The sequence below is a fragment of the Chelmon rostratus genome, chromosome 13 (genome assembly GCF_017976325.1).
Source record: "Chelmon rostratus isolate fCheRos1 chromosome 13, fCheRos1.pri, whole genome shotgun sequence".
Lineage (NCBI taxonomy): Eukaryota > Metazoa > Chordata > Actinopteri > Chaetodontiformes > Chaetodontidae > Chelmon > Chelmon rostratus.
Window position 1 is genome coordinate 25,245,093 of NC_055670.1, and position 14,131 is coordinate 25,259,223.

Genomic DNA, 14,131 nt, shown 5'->3' on the forward strand with positions numbered 1-14,131 from the left:
AAGATTAAAGTTCCTTTAGCTTCTGTGAATTATGAGTATTTAATTGACTGTTTGCTAAGCCCTGCCCTGCCGGCTGCACCTGTTCAGCATCCAGTTCTCTCACACTATAGACTATGCAGTTTACAATGATAACTGTGGCAGATTTTCTATTATCACTGTATTTTTTTAAACAACCTATGAGTGAACAAAACATAAGTCTCACTTCTGTCTGCTGAGAAAAGTAACACTTCTAGATTTTATTAGCAAACATTAATGCTAAAGCTTAAAGCTTGTGAGTTGTTTTGAGCTGACTTTTTAATATTTCCAGCTGATGTTTTAATATAAAAGTATATCAAAGGGTCTTAAATCTCAAAGTGGCTACATCATATCATGGTAAAAGAAGCTAAAGCAGTTTAATTTATCCTTTAATTTTTAAAAAGGTATGCTTGACTTTCACAGGGGAAAAGTGTAGCTACGCAATTTGTACTGGAAACTCGATTTGTTCTACGCATGTGCTGAAATGTGGCCCTAGACTGTAAGTGGCTGGGGAACGGTTAGGGTTAGAATAACTCACTGGCCAGGCATTACAACCTGACCAATGCATCTGTGTAGAAAAAGAAATCATGTTTCTTGTACAGATTGGGCAGAGACTGAGAAACCTGTGAGCCTCTGTAATTAGATGTCAAGCCCCTTGCATCTGGAGTTAATTCTAGGGTACTGTCGGCAGCTAATTAGCCAGGCATGCTAGCGTTTGCCGCTTTCTTTGGAGCAGATAAATACACTGTTCCATTCATTCTTTACAGTTTTCTTCCCGTGTTTTTAATTTTGGAGTGGTAATTAAAAAAAGACCCCAACCTGCAAGCTACAGTCGTATCGCTCTTACAGCCTCATCAGCATTTGGAGAAATCCACAACTTGACAGACCTGCTGTGCCTAATTACGGCTGCTTAGGACTATGATTGTTCTGGAGCGAGGTTTAGCGAACAGTCATTTGTCAGTTTTGCATCTGGAGCAGAAGCTTATCATGTGCTGAGATATATCACACCACCACACCCGGGGGCAGCGCATTCCCTCAGAGGGCTGGGCACTGATAACAACTTACCTGACCTCATGCAGTTTTTCAGGCAGAGGGCCTCAGTGTCGAACCTATTTTCATTGCCTCCACAACCTCCATACCAGAACTGTGCACAGATCCCGTTCTCTCTGTCAAAGAACCACTTAGCCTGATAGTCTTTGCACGGCATTCCAGGGTCATAGTCAAGTGAGCATGGGTCTGCAAATTCATTAGCTAGAGCATGCAAAAAACAAAACAAAAACAACAACAGCAGTGATGGAGGACAGAAAGAGAGAGAGGATGAGTTTGTGTTAGGAATAAATGTACAACTATATGAGGCATACAGCAGCTACAGTTAAAACGTTGCTGGTAGTGGATAAATGAGGGGTGATCAAAGGGGTATAGTGGGGTCAAATGAGTCTGGATGCTGATATGGTTCATTCTTCCAGTGCAAAGGAAATGGCATTCAACATAATGGCATAACATGCTGCAGACAGCTTAGGGGTCTTGCATCATTAAGGGTTTGGATATTTGTCAAGTCAGTGGAAAGTAAATGTAAGAAAGTAAATAGGTTCAACAATCGGTTTGCACAGGTGAACTAAAAAGTTAGTTTGTTATAACTACAGTTTCTGTTTAATGTTAGTTCATTTAGTCATCTAGGATTTGCATGGCTGTGTGGTCCAGGTTATCTGCATGTGACTAATCCCAGGAGTCGACCCCAGGTAACTCCTTCACAGGTGATTATGACAAAAATCAAAGTACAGCACTCACTGGCTTTTTTTTTAATGAAGAACACAATGCTAGCTGTCAGGTTTCGGTACTAAGACAAAAATGTAAATCATCTCCATCTCCAGTAACAACATGCATTTTTCTCTGAGGTGACGTCAACTCTTTTTGTCATAACGAATTATGGAGAAAATCTACAAACCAAGACTTGAGCTGTCCTGAGAGTTGAGCTGTAGATTCTAAAGTTTTCCTGAATGGCCCACAGCATATTTTCGCATGAACTAGTGAGCTGATTAAAGGCACATTTGTGTAGTAGTTGAGTTAAACTATTGTTGCATTACAGCACAGCACATTTATGTCTTTGGGCTGAACCATAAGGTTTTATTTATATGACTTACATTCTGCATAGGAAACGCAGCCAAACTCCATAGAGCCCATTAGCATCAATGCACCAGAGTCAATATTGAATGAATTTGTGCTGACAGTTTAAATTTCTGGTTCCTATTGAGGTGCGTTGTTGCTCTGATATGTGGCTGAGGAGGCCAGAGGTCAGCAGAAAAAATACAAAACCAAAGATGTTTCTTATTTCCCAGGAATGAGCTCAAATTCAAAAAGAAAACCAAACCTATGCTACATATGTTTAAAGGAGCATCTTATGTACGTTCAAAATTACAGAATAGAGGTCACAGCAGAGGAAATGTTATGCACACACACACACATGCATACAGTCTGTATGTGCATGCTCAGTCACTCACCGGTTTCTGGTTTGTCCAGAGGTGCAGTGTTTACAGTACTGGTAACTTGGGCGGGTGGCTTATGCTCTGTAGGCTCTGCTGCTTCTGTCAAAGTGAAACGAGCGGTCATGGAGCAGATGCAATAATGGAGGGAAGTCTGTGATTCAGGCAAGACAACTGCTTGAGTGTTCATGTTTTTAGCTTAGTTTTAATTTACGTAATTGGATAAATAACACCGCCCCCTCCCAAAAATACTATGACACTTTAAAGGAGGAAAAAGGGAAGGAGGAAAATGTGTCAGTGTGTTCATCATATCACATCATATGTCATCTTGTGGGATAAAAAGGATGCTTACAACATATTTGTGGAGGTGTGTTAATGGACTTACTGGTAGTCATGATGCCTTTGCGGGTGGAGACAATTTGACCCTCTGCAGTGTGGGCAGTGACCACAGCATGATATGTTTGAGCGCTCTCTAAGTTGTCCACGGAAAGCTCTGTGCCCGACACGTTGGTCTTCAGCACCAGCGAATGGTCGTGCAACCGTGTCACCACTACCTCGAAGTAGACGAAGAGCTTGGGGTTCAGGCTGCTCCAACGCAGTTTCAAGCTGCTGGAGGTGACGTTAGAGATGTGCAGCTCATCTGCATCTGAGGGGGTTAGATAGAGTGGAGTCAAGACAGGACAATACACGAAAAAAATCACATGTTTGCAGAGACAGGAGGCCAGTAGCTGCTGTGGATGGATGTCAGAGTGATGAAAAACAGACCGTTTTTGAGTCATTTTTCTGTTGTGAGGCGTGTAGAAATGAGTCTGAGAGAAGTGTGAACTACGGTGCTGATTGCTGATTTATGGGCAGCCAGTGTTAGCGGTTAGCTCTGCATGACTCACAGTGAAGAAAACAGAATCAAGCAGTCAAATCAATCAGCACTTTACCCTGACATCGCCCGCTGAAGCACATTCATTTGACATTGTAGTGCGTCCAAAATCTTACCTTTGTGCTTTCTTTGATGAACTACTTGGTGATTTTCATGATGTTTCTGATGTTTCCTATAAGCGCACCAACAAATAGTGAAAAAAACCATCAATGTTTCTGAGAAATACCAATGATATGGCATTAAAAATATCACAATACTGACTCCTGTTGCTGTGATGATGTGAAGGGGTTTTTCAGTGGCTGGTCACTCTGGAACCACTTGCAATTTTTGGAGACCTCAGGGGACATGTAGAAAGCATTTTCAACTGAAAAGAAAAACAACACAGAACACACACATGAATTAACTGATCAAATGAATGGCATTAAACCTAAACTTGTGCAAAAAAGTCAATAAAATTGATCGACAGATTGATATCTATCTTGAACTTACTGGTGATGTACTTTGGCATCAGCTGGCCAAAGTTCTGGATGTGTTTGTCATGAAACTGTGAGCTGCTGTCCAGCCGCTTGAAGAAGACATCCGTCGGCTCACTCGCCATGCGTGACAAGACGCGAACATCTCCAGCACTCAGCCTCTCGCCCACACCCATGATGACCAGGAAGTAGCCTCTGCACTTGACCTCAGTAGCAATACGCACCAGCTGCTCCTCTTCTTCTTCCACACTTCCTGTCACAAAGAGCATCAGCACTTTCCTGTCACGTTGTAGAGGCACCTTCTCAAACACCTGCCCCACCGTCGATTCGATGGCCGCTGACAGCGCCCGGCCGCCCTCTAACTGCGGCGTCTTCTCCACCAGAAATTTGACGATATCCTGAGCTGAGTGGTGGTCGGTCAAACCGATATCCACATGGATGGGAGATCCAGTTTTGTTGTAGAGGAACCCGTAAGGTGCTTGCTGGATCACAGACACTCTGGCGTGGTGAACGGATGATGTGGGATTTGAGGACACGTGCAGCTGCTCCACTATATGCGCTACGTAGCGTTTGATCTCTGTGAAAACTGTCGGGTAGGTAGACTCCGAGCTGTCGATGATGAAAGCCATGTCGATGTCCACGTCTGTGGTGGAAGACCTCCTGTCTCGGCCGGTCGATGGGGGCACGTAGTCACACATTTGGTCTGGAGAGCAGACGTCTAAAAAAGGAAATCATGTAATGTAATGGAACTTTTATGGGCACACTAAAGATCTGTTAGGGGCTTCCTTAAACCAGCATATTGTCAGACATTATGTCACACAATTTAAACAATGTATGTTTATTCATATAATTTTGAAATGGGCTAAAATAATGAATAATCCAAAAATATCCCCAATTTTCAGAATTTTCAGAACAGAAAAACAAGAAAAAGAGCAACTATTGGATGCATGACACAACAAATATGAATTAAAAGCAAATCAAGACAATCTTTTAAAAAAAAATGTATTTTTCAGTAAAGAATAAAAACAATATGCTTTAACTGTGAAGTCATTGTCAGTGTACGAACAACATACCTAGGCAGACATGGCAGTTCATAACCTTTTGGATGACTGAATTGTATTGTGGACTATCAGGGTTGGGAAGGACAATCACCTGAGCCAGCGCCGTGTTATTGACCTGGTGTTCAGAGAGAAGCAAAAAAGTGAATAATAAAATGTACACTGTGTGAGTTTCCTTTGAAGAGAGATACTGTAAATGTGCCTTAAAAAACGATGTACTCCGAAGTTCCCCTTAGAGATATCTGCCTTGTTTTTGTTTTACCTGCAGTGCTCTGCTGAGCGCTCTGTCATCACGGTTGACCAAAAACAGAGTGGCGATTCCAGCATCATGGAGGCGAAGAGCCGCATTACTAAGTGCCTGCGCCTGACCGACTTGCCCGCCAACAAAGAAGATGGCCACCTTCCTCATGAGGAAACCACTGCGCACTCTCTTGAAGGTGTTCTGGGCCACGAAGCTCATTGCAGTCTCCAAGTTGCGCGGCTTCTTGGTCTGCAGGGTCTGCAGTCCCTCGATGTGCTGCAACAGGGCCCGTTTCTTCATTGCATCGGCGAAGCGGATCTCAGTGGTCACTTCGTTGTTGTACAGGGTCAAAGCAACACGAGCTCCTCTTGGACAGTTGCTCTCAGCGATGGTGATGTCTCTGAGTAGGCGCAGGACGGTGTCACGCATGTTGTTGAAGGTTGGACGCCCATTGCCCTCAGAGACATCCAGGGCAAAGGCCAGCTCAGTGGGGTAGAGCGGGCATTCCTGTTTACCTAATGGCGTACACATAGACACACGTAGTACATACAGTGTATATACACAGTCATTTAAACACTTAATACCTATAAATTTATGCTATTTTTTGTACTTACCATAACAGCAAGCTGGTAGTAAGAAAAAGAAGAGTAGTTAGCCAGTTTTGTAGCACACAAGACATGAACATCTTTACTTTTCATGTCATGAGATGATATTGTTGATGGTAGTGAAATTATACTTACGACAGTTGTCCCTGATCTTCTTGACCAGGTCACATTGCTGAGGACAAAGAGATATTTTGGTGAAAAATGTTGAAAGATCACAAGCAGAATAGTTTTGCTCCGCTCATTTAACAAAATGTTATACAGTTTGATAAATGTGCTCGTACCACAACACCTGGTCCCCTCGGCCCTTTCTGACCCTATGGGAACGGCAACAACAGTTGTGTTAACAGCTGGACTTTGTCGAGGTGTTATTATTTTTTGTATTGCTTTTATAACATGATTAATTTTGTTGCATCCATGAGAAGATAAAAGCAAAAACAGACCACTCAAGATAGTACTATATATTGTAACTCATATTGTCCTATGGTAGCATCATGTCAGTTATATGGAAGCTAAAGAGTCATTTTCAGTTGCTTACATATGGCCCAGAGTATCCAACCTCTCCCTTCTGTCCGGGTGCACCGATGTTCCCAGAGACACCCTGGAAGGAATGAAAAGTCGGAGAAAAATAATTAATTTTTTAAGATATTCAACTGTCAATAGTTCAAAAGAGCTTGGCTTAAAGACTCACTCTCTACACACACTGAGCCACAATTAATGTGCATGTTCGCTGCCAAGAGCGACTATATATTTGAGACCAAACTTTAACAGCAGTCCTATTGTGAATGACCAAACACGTGTCCAGGGATTTCCATTCCAGTTAGAGTAGACGGTGTCTGCTGTCACATTTAGAATATATTCTCATATTTAACAAATCTAACTCACGTCTGAAAACTTACCCTCTGTCCACGATTTCCCCTGGGTCCAGGTCCGCCTTTAGTGCCAGGGTCACCACGAGCTCCCTGAAATGATGCAAGCAAAGAGAATGAATGCAAATCTCCAACATCAAGAGGCACGTTGCTAAGCTGCAGCAACACTATAAGCAAATTATAGTGTTACCTCTGTTGAAAAGAGTCAGTGTTTTCTTTTACCTTTAGTCCTGGGAATCCTGGGAAGCCCTCATCACCCTGTGTAGGGAAACACATCATCATTATCGTCATATGATTTCTGTTTCTGTGTAACATTCTCTAAATTCAGGTTCACATTTACTTTAGTCAAAATGAAGACACACCTTCTGATGATCATATACATACATACATACATACATACATATATATATATATATATGTTTTACAAGAGGTCAAACTTGACTTGCCTTTCTTCCTTTAGGCCCTATGACACCAAAGCCATCTCTACCATCTTCACCCTATAAGAAAAAGAAACTGCTAAAACAATTGTTTTCTTTGTACTGTGCTTATTAATTCTGTCATTCAGTCTTGGTAGTAAAGGGGACACAAGAGCAACACCTCCTGCTCCCCTCTGTCTTAAAGTTACAGCCTTATGCACTGTTAGGGGATATTAGCAATGTCATGGTACTCATTCAATGCGTAACTCATCAACAATACCAATTCCCACATTAAAATCACACCACATACACTATCAGATATAAAAGACACATCAACAAAAGTCTCGCTTTAAACCACACATGGCAGTGAAGCAAAGCAAAGCTTCTTCTACTTGCCACCTGAGACAGACGTTGAAGCTGCCAAATGACAGCACAAGGACGGTTATTAAGTAGATTAATAAATAATCCTATACTGTATCATGAAGTATAGACATTTGGTTTCATAAACTATGCAGCATCTACAGTAAGTGTGATATTCTGTATAATGGAAAATTCTTATTTTGTTCATGTTTCACCAGCGTTACATCACAGTGCATGCTCAGAAGACGTGGTTTCATTCTTACAGGCTCTCCACGGGGACCAAGAGGTCCAATAACACCCTTAGGTCCTGGATCTCCTGGCTCTCCCTGCAAATGCAGAGATGCAGAGAATGAGACAGAGACTGAAACATTCAAAGGCAATGTCAAGGCTTAAATTAAGAGTGAAATATTTCTTTAAGCTGTCGGGCCAGTTTCAATAAATTTAATTACACCCATATGCTTTTTTTTTTTTCTCAAGCAGAGCCTTGATGTTTTCGTATAGCGCTTTCATGTTTGCTCAAATAGACTGCACATGTGTGTCCAGTAATGTGAGAGAGCTAGGCTTAGGCCAGTGTGTTTTTAAATGAAACAAGCCTGTTATGGAAGAGCATAAGCCACGGCAAATTATGTTCCACTCAGTACCTTGCGACCAAGAGCTCCTCTTCTGCCCTTCTCTCCACTGGGACCTGGTTGACCTCCGGGACCCTAGAAAAGAAAACATTAAGACATTACTTTTCTCAAAATTAAGTACACTGTTCACATGTTTTACAGTCCATTAAAGTGTATCATTTGTTACAAAGTGTGGATATGTGCATTTCTCTGCATTTTACCATGCTTGAAATCTGATGCTGATTTTAAATGTGTTCCGTAAATATACATGACTTTGCTGGAATTAATTTGTGTTTAATATGTTACAGACACAGCAAAAGATTTTATATAATTAAACAACAACAGGCTTACTCACCCTGGGTCCAGGGTTTCCATCTTCTCCTCTGGGTCCTGGTGCTCCAATTGGTCCTGATGTACCCTTAAAGAAGACAAACCAGACATGGATGATGCACCAGTTTCTTGTATATTAGACATGGACTTCCAACCCACAAGTACAGAATGAACACACATTTCTAGATACGTAAAAAAATCCACTCACAGTCCAGTCAAAAATGTTTTGCCCTATTGCTGATGCAGCCAAAAAAAATATTAACAATAATGACAACATTTGCTATGATACAAGTTTTGGCAAGTTCATTTATAGATTGAATCTATGTGTAAAATACAATGAAAGGGTGACAAACGTACCCTCGATCCTCCAATACCAGGCTCTCCCGCAACACCATCAGCTCCTGGCCTTCCAGCATTTCCCTTTAATGACATGCAGACAGCAAAATGTTACAATTACTACCATTCCAAGAGTTACTGCGTGTAACTATGTTATCACCGAAAAAAGGGACTTACAGCCGGTCCAGGTGGGCCTCTTCTGCCATCAGCTCCCTGATGAAATGATAGTAGAAGTAAGCATTTAATAACATACAGCAGTAGCAAGTATTTAGCAAAGATAATGAACACATGGTAAATTTGTTTACCTTTCTTCCGAGTTCACCAGGACCTCCCCTCTGTCCATCCTCACCAGCCTCTCCCTATCATTTCAGAGCAGATATCAACGTTAAACAAACCCATACAACCAACCGCATAATGTAAAACAGCGAAAGTATAACACTGAAAATGCCCTAGCAGGATTTTTTTCTATTGCAAGGAGAAAATTACCGCTGGTCCAGCATCACCGGGATCTCCTTTAGGTCCTGCACGGTTGTTATCTCGTCCAGTTGTACCCTATTGGACAGACATCACTTTTTCAAATGCAGTTACATTCAAATGCCCTAAAGCACATTTTGCCCAGGAAAGATAACCAAGAACACATACAAACTGCCTGGGGGTGCAATGCAAGCTAAGGGACGGATGTACACACTCACATACTAAGTGATCAGACACAACAATTTAATCTACTGAGCACTGCTGAGCATCCAGTTCAAGGGCAGTGAACAGGTGATAAGTAACACTAAATAATACTATGTCTCTGACTTTCACTCTGTCATGGATGCATATAAACAAATTCACACTCAACCAGTAATGCACATAATGAAAGAAAAGTATATACATGTAATACAAATAATCAGCCTACATCAGTTCAGGTATCCATGGTTAACACAATATGGCATTTTATGGACAGTAAATTACACTATAACCAGTTTCCAGAATACTCACTGGGTCTCCTCTGATTCCCAATTCTCCTCTGTCTCCTGCTTGTCCTTTGATACCTTTGGGGCCCTAAAAACAATAAATATGTTAAGTGAATATTTATCAGCACTGATCACAAAACAGTGACAGAAAATTAGTAGAAAAAAATCTAAAGTTGCATCCAGATGCTCACTCTTCTGCCAGGATTTCCTCTCTCTCCTGGGGGTCCAGCAACTCCGCTTTTGCCCTAAAAACATACATCAGATGCCAGTTAAAGCCCACAATCATGCATAAACCAGAACAGATTCACATTCACATGAATTCATTGGTGAGACTCACTTGGTATACAGCTTAAACAAGAAGTGATCATACACGATTGTGCATGATGTGTTACATGTAAAACAAATGGACTTAATGACAAAATCTAATATAACACTTACCTCTTCTCCATTGATTCCATCAAGCCCAATTTCTCCAAATTCACCCTGCAACATGGTAGCAGTTGGTTAGGTGACATTGGATTATCCCATGTTTTACAGTTTCATCTAATAATGAGAAGTTTTGAAAAAGAAAGAAAAACACTCACCTTTTCTCCTGAATATCCACGACCACCCTGAGCAAAAAAAAGTGTTACATCATTATAACGAATAAATAATAAAAATGCCAATTTACAATTCGAAAAAGCTTTAAGCTCAATGTAAATGTCGATATCAAAGCCTTTACCTTGACACCTCTCTGTCCAGGACATCCCTGGAAACCCTGAGTTCCATTCACACCAGGAGGACCTCTATCTCCCTGTCACCACAAAATAAAGACAATAAAACATGCTGAAAAAATGCAGGAGGGGTGTAATTTGAAGGAACCTGCAGTGGTGGAAAACAAAAAGAACATTTGAAGTTGTCACTGAACTTCTTGAGAACAAAAAACATGGTTAAACAACAGTTATAGACAAGGGCAATGTACAGAAGGTGTCTCAAAGTCTCTCATGGAAACATTGTCAGGCTGTGACCATATATATAAGCAAGGTATTCAAACGTACTGGTCCACCCTCATCTCCAGGATGTCCCTGGCTTCCTGGTAATCCTGGACTACCCTGAAAGACAAAACAACCGAGTATTAGCTTCTGATAAAAAGTTATTTTCTGGTATAATTATAGCAAATGTCTTCGTACATTTTGAAGTACTTGACAAAACATATTAACATATATTTTTTGACATTGGATACCTTAGACCCTGGAAGTCCAACTCCACCTCGGTCTCCTCTGGTGCCAGTACATTTGCATGGTACTCCACAGCATTCCCTCTCTGCAATATTGTCCTGCACAGCAAAATAAAACAAATATTAAGTAATTCAAGGGGACAAAATGAAACTCAAAAAAGTCTTTCGTCTGACTGACTAGTACTCACCAGTTCTTCCATTAGCTCATAGTCCAAGTCCATGATATTGACGCGTAAGGGTCTGGTGTACCTGAAGCCGCGACCAAATTCCAGTTGCAAAGCCTCCTCAAATTTGGGCACCCGCTCCAGCCCAACCAGGATGAAACTGTTCACTCCTGATTTGAATATACAAGAGGTCAGCAGCAGATTCATCATCACTAATTACTTCTTAATACGATACTGCTATAGTTTCACAGAGGTTCAAGGTCCTGAGGTCCATTGGTACTTTGTCGTTTTTTTTACCTGACAGCCGAAGTTCCTCAACTCGCCTTTTCATTTCAGCATATGGGGCATCGAGACCATCAGTCAGGTGAATGACAACCTTCAGGGAAAAAAACACAGTTCAGTTTCATACTTCTGTTCATTTCCCATGAGACTTTTCAATGGTTTAGAGTTTAAACTAGGGATGCCCTGATGCATTTTTTTTTTGGCCTTGGTTCTTTAATATTCGATATCTGCCAACACCGAGTCTGATTTAATACACATATTTAGTTAAATGTTGATCAAAATACGTATCTGACACAGTGAAAGAATAGCTGCACAGCTGGAAATTTTGCGCACCTTATTTTTTATGAGGTATTTGATCCACATCCTGAAGGTCCTGGTTTAGAACTATTAAATTGATCATTGTAACTTATTGTTGTCATTTGAATGAAAGATTAACTAGTAAATGAAAGTCCTAAATGTGATGCAATGCAAAGAACAGCTTAACTCGACAACGCAAAAGTTTAATTGTTGCCTCCCATCAAGTTACTGAGGCTACAAAGTTAATGCTAATTAGCAACAGCAATTAGAAGTTGCTACCTGGATGTTTTTTACATCGAGCTTTGCTAATGAGAGAGACAGAGTTCGAGTCAGAGATTAGAGAATTTATGTAATGTTATTTTGCCAATCTGGGTGTCAGAACTGGAGTGCGCAAAAACATTCACACAGTCTAACTTTTACTGGCATGCAAGCAAAATGCACAGAGCACAGCCAGGATGGCATAAAAGGGAATGACAATGCAATAAAATAGGCTGAGGTGGATTAAACCCAATAGAATTCAGTAAGGGAAGGATCTTATTTTTGTTTGCTTTATTTTAGCAAATACTGATCCTCTAAAATACGCCTGGATTGGCTGAGGATTGGCTCGGGATAACTCTCGTTTAAACTGTTTCAGTAACCTACCTTGACAACATTGTCCTGTCTGGTTTTGAACCTATTGGTGTAAGCTGAGATGGTCTTGCCGTTGAGGACAAAGGGGCCACGATTCCGTAGGGCTCTGAAGGCCTCAAAGAGCTCATCAGCATTGTCTGTGAAGTCCAGCTGGACAGGCTCAGAGGCAGAGTCCATGGCCAGGATGCCCACTTGCACAGAGGGAATCTGCCCAGATGAGCAACTGATGGATGCCATTTTGGAAATTCTCTGCAGAATGCCACCCATCTTGCTCTGGAGGTTAGTCTGAGCACTGAAGATGTTCTGGGCAGAAACATCAAAGCCCACCAACACCTCTATGTCGCAGGCTGTAATACAGAGCATGGATTTGAAGTACAGAAAACATCTGGACACTGAAACTGAATTCTAAGTTGCGAGTTTAATGTAAAACAACTTAGCTATAAAATCAAGTGAAAAAAATAACACTATGCCTCTTACTTTTAGGAGTTTCTGGCACACCAACACACAGCTTCCCCTTGACTTCATCATCCAAAGTCTCCAGGATTTGCTCATTGAGCTCTGAAAGTCCTTGAATGGTGCTTGCTCGAGCGACAGTAGTGGACTCGCTTGCAAGGTTCTCTAACTCAATCTCAGTGTCGCCCACTCCTACAGCGAAGACTCTCACACCCTTTTTCTTCAGACCAAGGGCTGCTGTTTTGCTATCATCAGCTGAATTTCCTGCAGTGATAACCATTAGGATCTGAGGAGTGCCCTCATCTGCCCTACTGCCTTTTTCTTTGGTGAAGTGAACATCTTGAACGTGGCGAATGGCTGCACCAGTGTTGAGTCTATTTCCACCTTTGTACTCTGCTTGGCCGATGGCGTTCATAATGTCTTGCCTGTCCTTGTAAGTGTTGAGGTAGAAGACGTCAGTCACATCTGCAGCATAATGTGCCAGGCCAATCCGCAGGTTGTCTCTCTCAGTGAAGAACAGATCAATTAGGTTGGTGATAAAAAGCATCACTTCACCGAAGTCGTTCCTGCCCAAGTTGATGGAGCCATCCACTAAAAACACTATATCAGCCTTCTTGGATGCAGGCAGGCCTGCGGCTATGATAAGGAAGACGAAATATTGAAGAGGACAGGGTAAAGAAAGGTGAGAACAGGAGAACAAATGAGAAAGAGTAATTCATTAGATATTAGCATTCTAAGACCATATAATTAATTTATAATAAAACGTTATCTATGTATCTGCATATTTTTGCACAACTCACTAGGACTCTCATAGTCTGGGTCTCTTTCTGCTGGGATGCTCCCACTCAACCTGGCAATGAACCTGTCTTGGATTGCTGGCAGGCCAGGGAATGTAGGAACCTGAAGGACATCATCTTGGGTGGTGGCAATTTGGGTTAGCTGCTTTGTGTTAGCACCACCAGCTCCAACACCAATGCAGTTGACCCGGGAACCCTTAAGCAGAGGTCCATAGATTGAGACATCTTGGGAAGAACGGCCACCCGTCAGAACCACAAGATGCTGGGAGGCCTCAGCCAGACGAACACCGGAAGAGGGTTTTAACTCATTCTGTATAACATACTTAATGGCGTCAGCCAGATCTGATGAGCGGCCACCCATCTGACGAAGTCTTTTGATAGCAGAAATAACAGCTGGCTTGTTGTTGTGTGAGTTGAGTGAGAACTCAGTTTTAACTCTGTCTGCATACTGGACAACAGCCACACGGACTTGATCAGGCTGCACGTCGAGTTGTTGGACAATGCTGAGGATGAAGTCACGGATATGAGCAATGCCAGCAGCACCTGTATTGTCTGAACCATCAATAAGGAAGAGAATGTCCTTTTTCCCAAGATTTAGGTTGACTGCAAAATAAGCACAACAAAGAGAAAGGGATATATATTTTATCTTTAAGTGTATTAGAAGAAAAGTG

The 14,131-nt window shown here is 41.7% G+C and overlaps 1 protein-coding gene across 7 annotated transcripts in view; it reads right to left on the reverse strand.

Moving 5' to 3' along the window:
* Window positions 1-14,131, reverse strand: part of LOC121615748 (collagen alpha-3(VI) chain-like) — a 59,111-nt gene that overhangs the window by 9,244 nt on the left and 35,736 nt on the right. For 5 of the 7 annotated variants that reach the window (XM_041950137.1, XM_041950134.1, XM_041950133.1 and 2 more), the window contains 34 exons: window positions 13,464-14,063; window positions 12,688-13,299; window positions 12,223-12,557; window positions 11,299-11,377; window positions 11,026-11,171; window positions 10,844-10,936; window positions 10,659-10,712; window positions 10,343-10,414; window positions 10,206-10,232; window positions 10,060-10,104; window positions 9,813-9,866; window positions 9,647-9,709; window positions 9,149-9,214; window positions 8,968-9,021; window positions 8,840-8,875; window positions 8,684-8,746; window positions 8,352-8,414; window positions 8,030-8,092; window positions 7,652-7,714; window positions 7,059-7,109; window positions 6,835-6,870; window positions 6,643-6,705; window positions 6,282-6,344; window positions 6,028-6,060; window positions 5,882-5,918; window positions 5,756-5,767; window positions 5,163-5,656; window positions 4,916-5,018; window positions 3,859-4,560; window positions 3,631-3,733; window positions 3,486-3,541; window positions 2,881-3,141; window positions 2,514-2,597; window positions 1,081-1,266 (listed from right to left, as the gene is read on the reverse strand). In XM_041950137.1, the coding sequence (XP_041806071.1) occupies window positions 1,081-1,266; window positions 2,514-2,597; window positions 2,881-3,141; window positions 3,486-3,541; window positions 3,631-3,733; window positions 3,859-4,560; window positions 4,916-5,018; window positions 5,163-5,656; window positions 5,756-5,767; window positions 5,882-5,918; window positions 6,028-6,060; window positions 6,282-6,344; window positions 6,643-6,705; window positions 6,835-6,870; window positions 7,059-7,109; window positions 7,652-7,714; window positions 8,030-8,092; window positions 8,352-8,414; window positions 8,684-8,746; window positions 8,840-8,875; window positions 8,968-9,021; window positions 9,149-9,214; window positions 9,647-9,709; window positions 9,813-9,866; window positions 10,060-10,104; window positions 10,206-10,232; window positions 10,343-10,414; window positions 10,659-10,712; window positions 10,844-10,936; window positions 11,026-11,171; window positions 11,299-11,377; window positions 12,223-12,557; window positions 12,688-13,299; window positions 13,464-14,063 (4,872 nt within the window). The remainder of the gene's footprint in view (window positions 1-1,080; window positions 1,267-2,513; window positions 2,598-2,880; window positions 3,142-3,485; window positions 3,542-3,630; window positions 3,734-3,858; window positions 4,561-4,915; window positions 5,019-5,162; window positions 5,657-5,755; window positions 5,768-5,881; window positions 5,919-6,027; window positions 6,061-6,281; window positions 6,345-6,642; window positions 6,706-6,834; window positions 6,871-7,058; window positions 7,110-7,651; window positions 7,715-8,029; window positions 8,093-8,351; window positions 8,415-8,683; window positions 8,747-8,839; window positions 8,876-8,967; window positions 9,022-9,148; window positions 9,215-9,646; window positions 9,710-9,812; window positions 9,867-10,059; window positions 10,105-10,205; window positions 10,233-10,342; window positions 10,415-10,658; window positions 10,713-10,843; window positions 10,937-11,025; window positions 11,172-11,298; window positions 11,378-12,222; window positions 12,558-12,687; window positions 13,300-13,463; window positions 14,064-14,131) is intronic. The other 2 variants (XM_041950136.1, XM_041950135.1) reach the window with 1 other exon arrangement.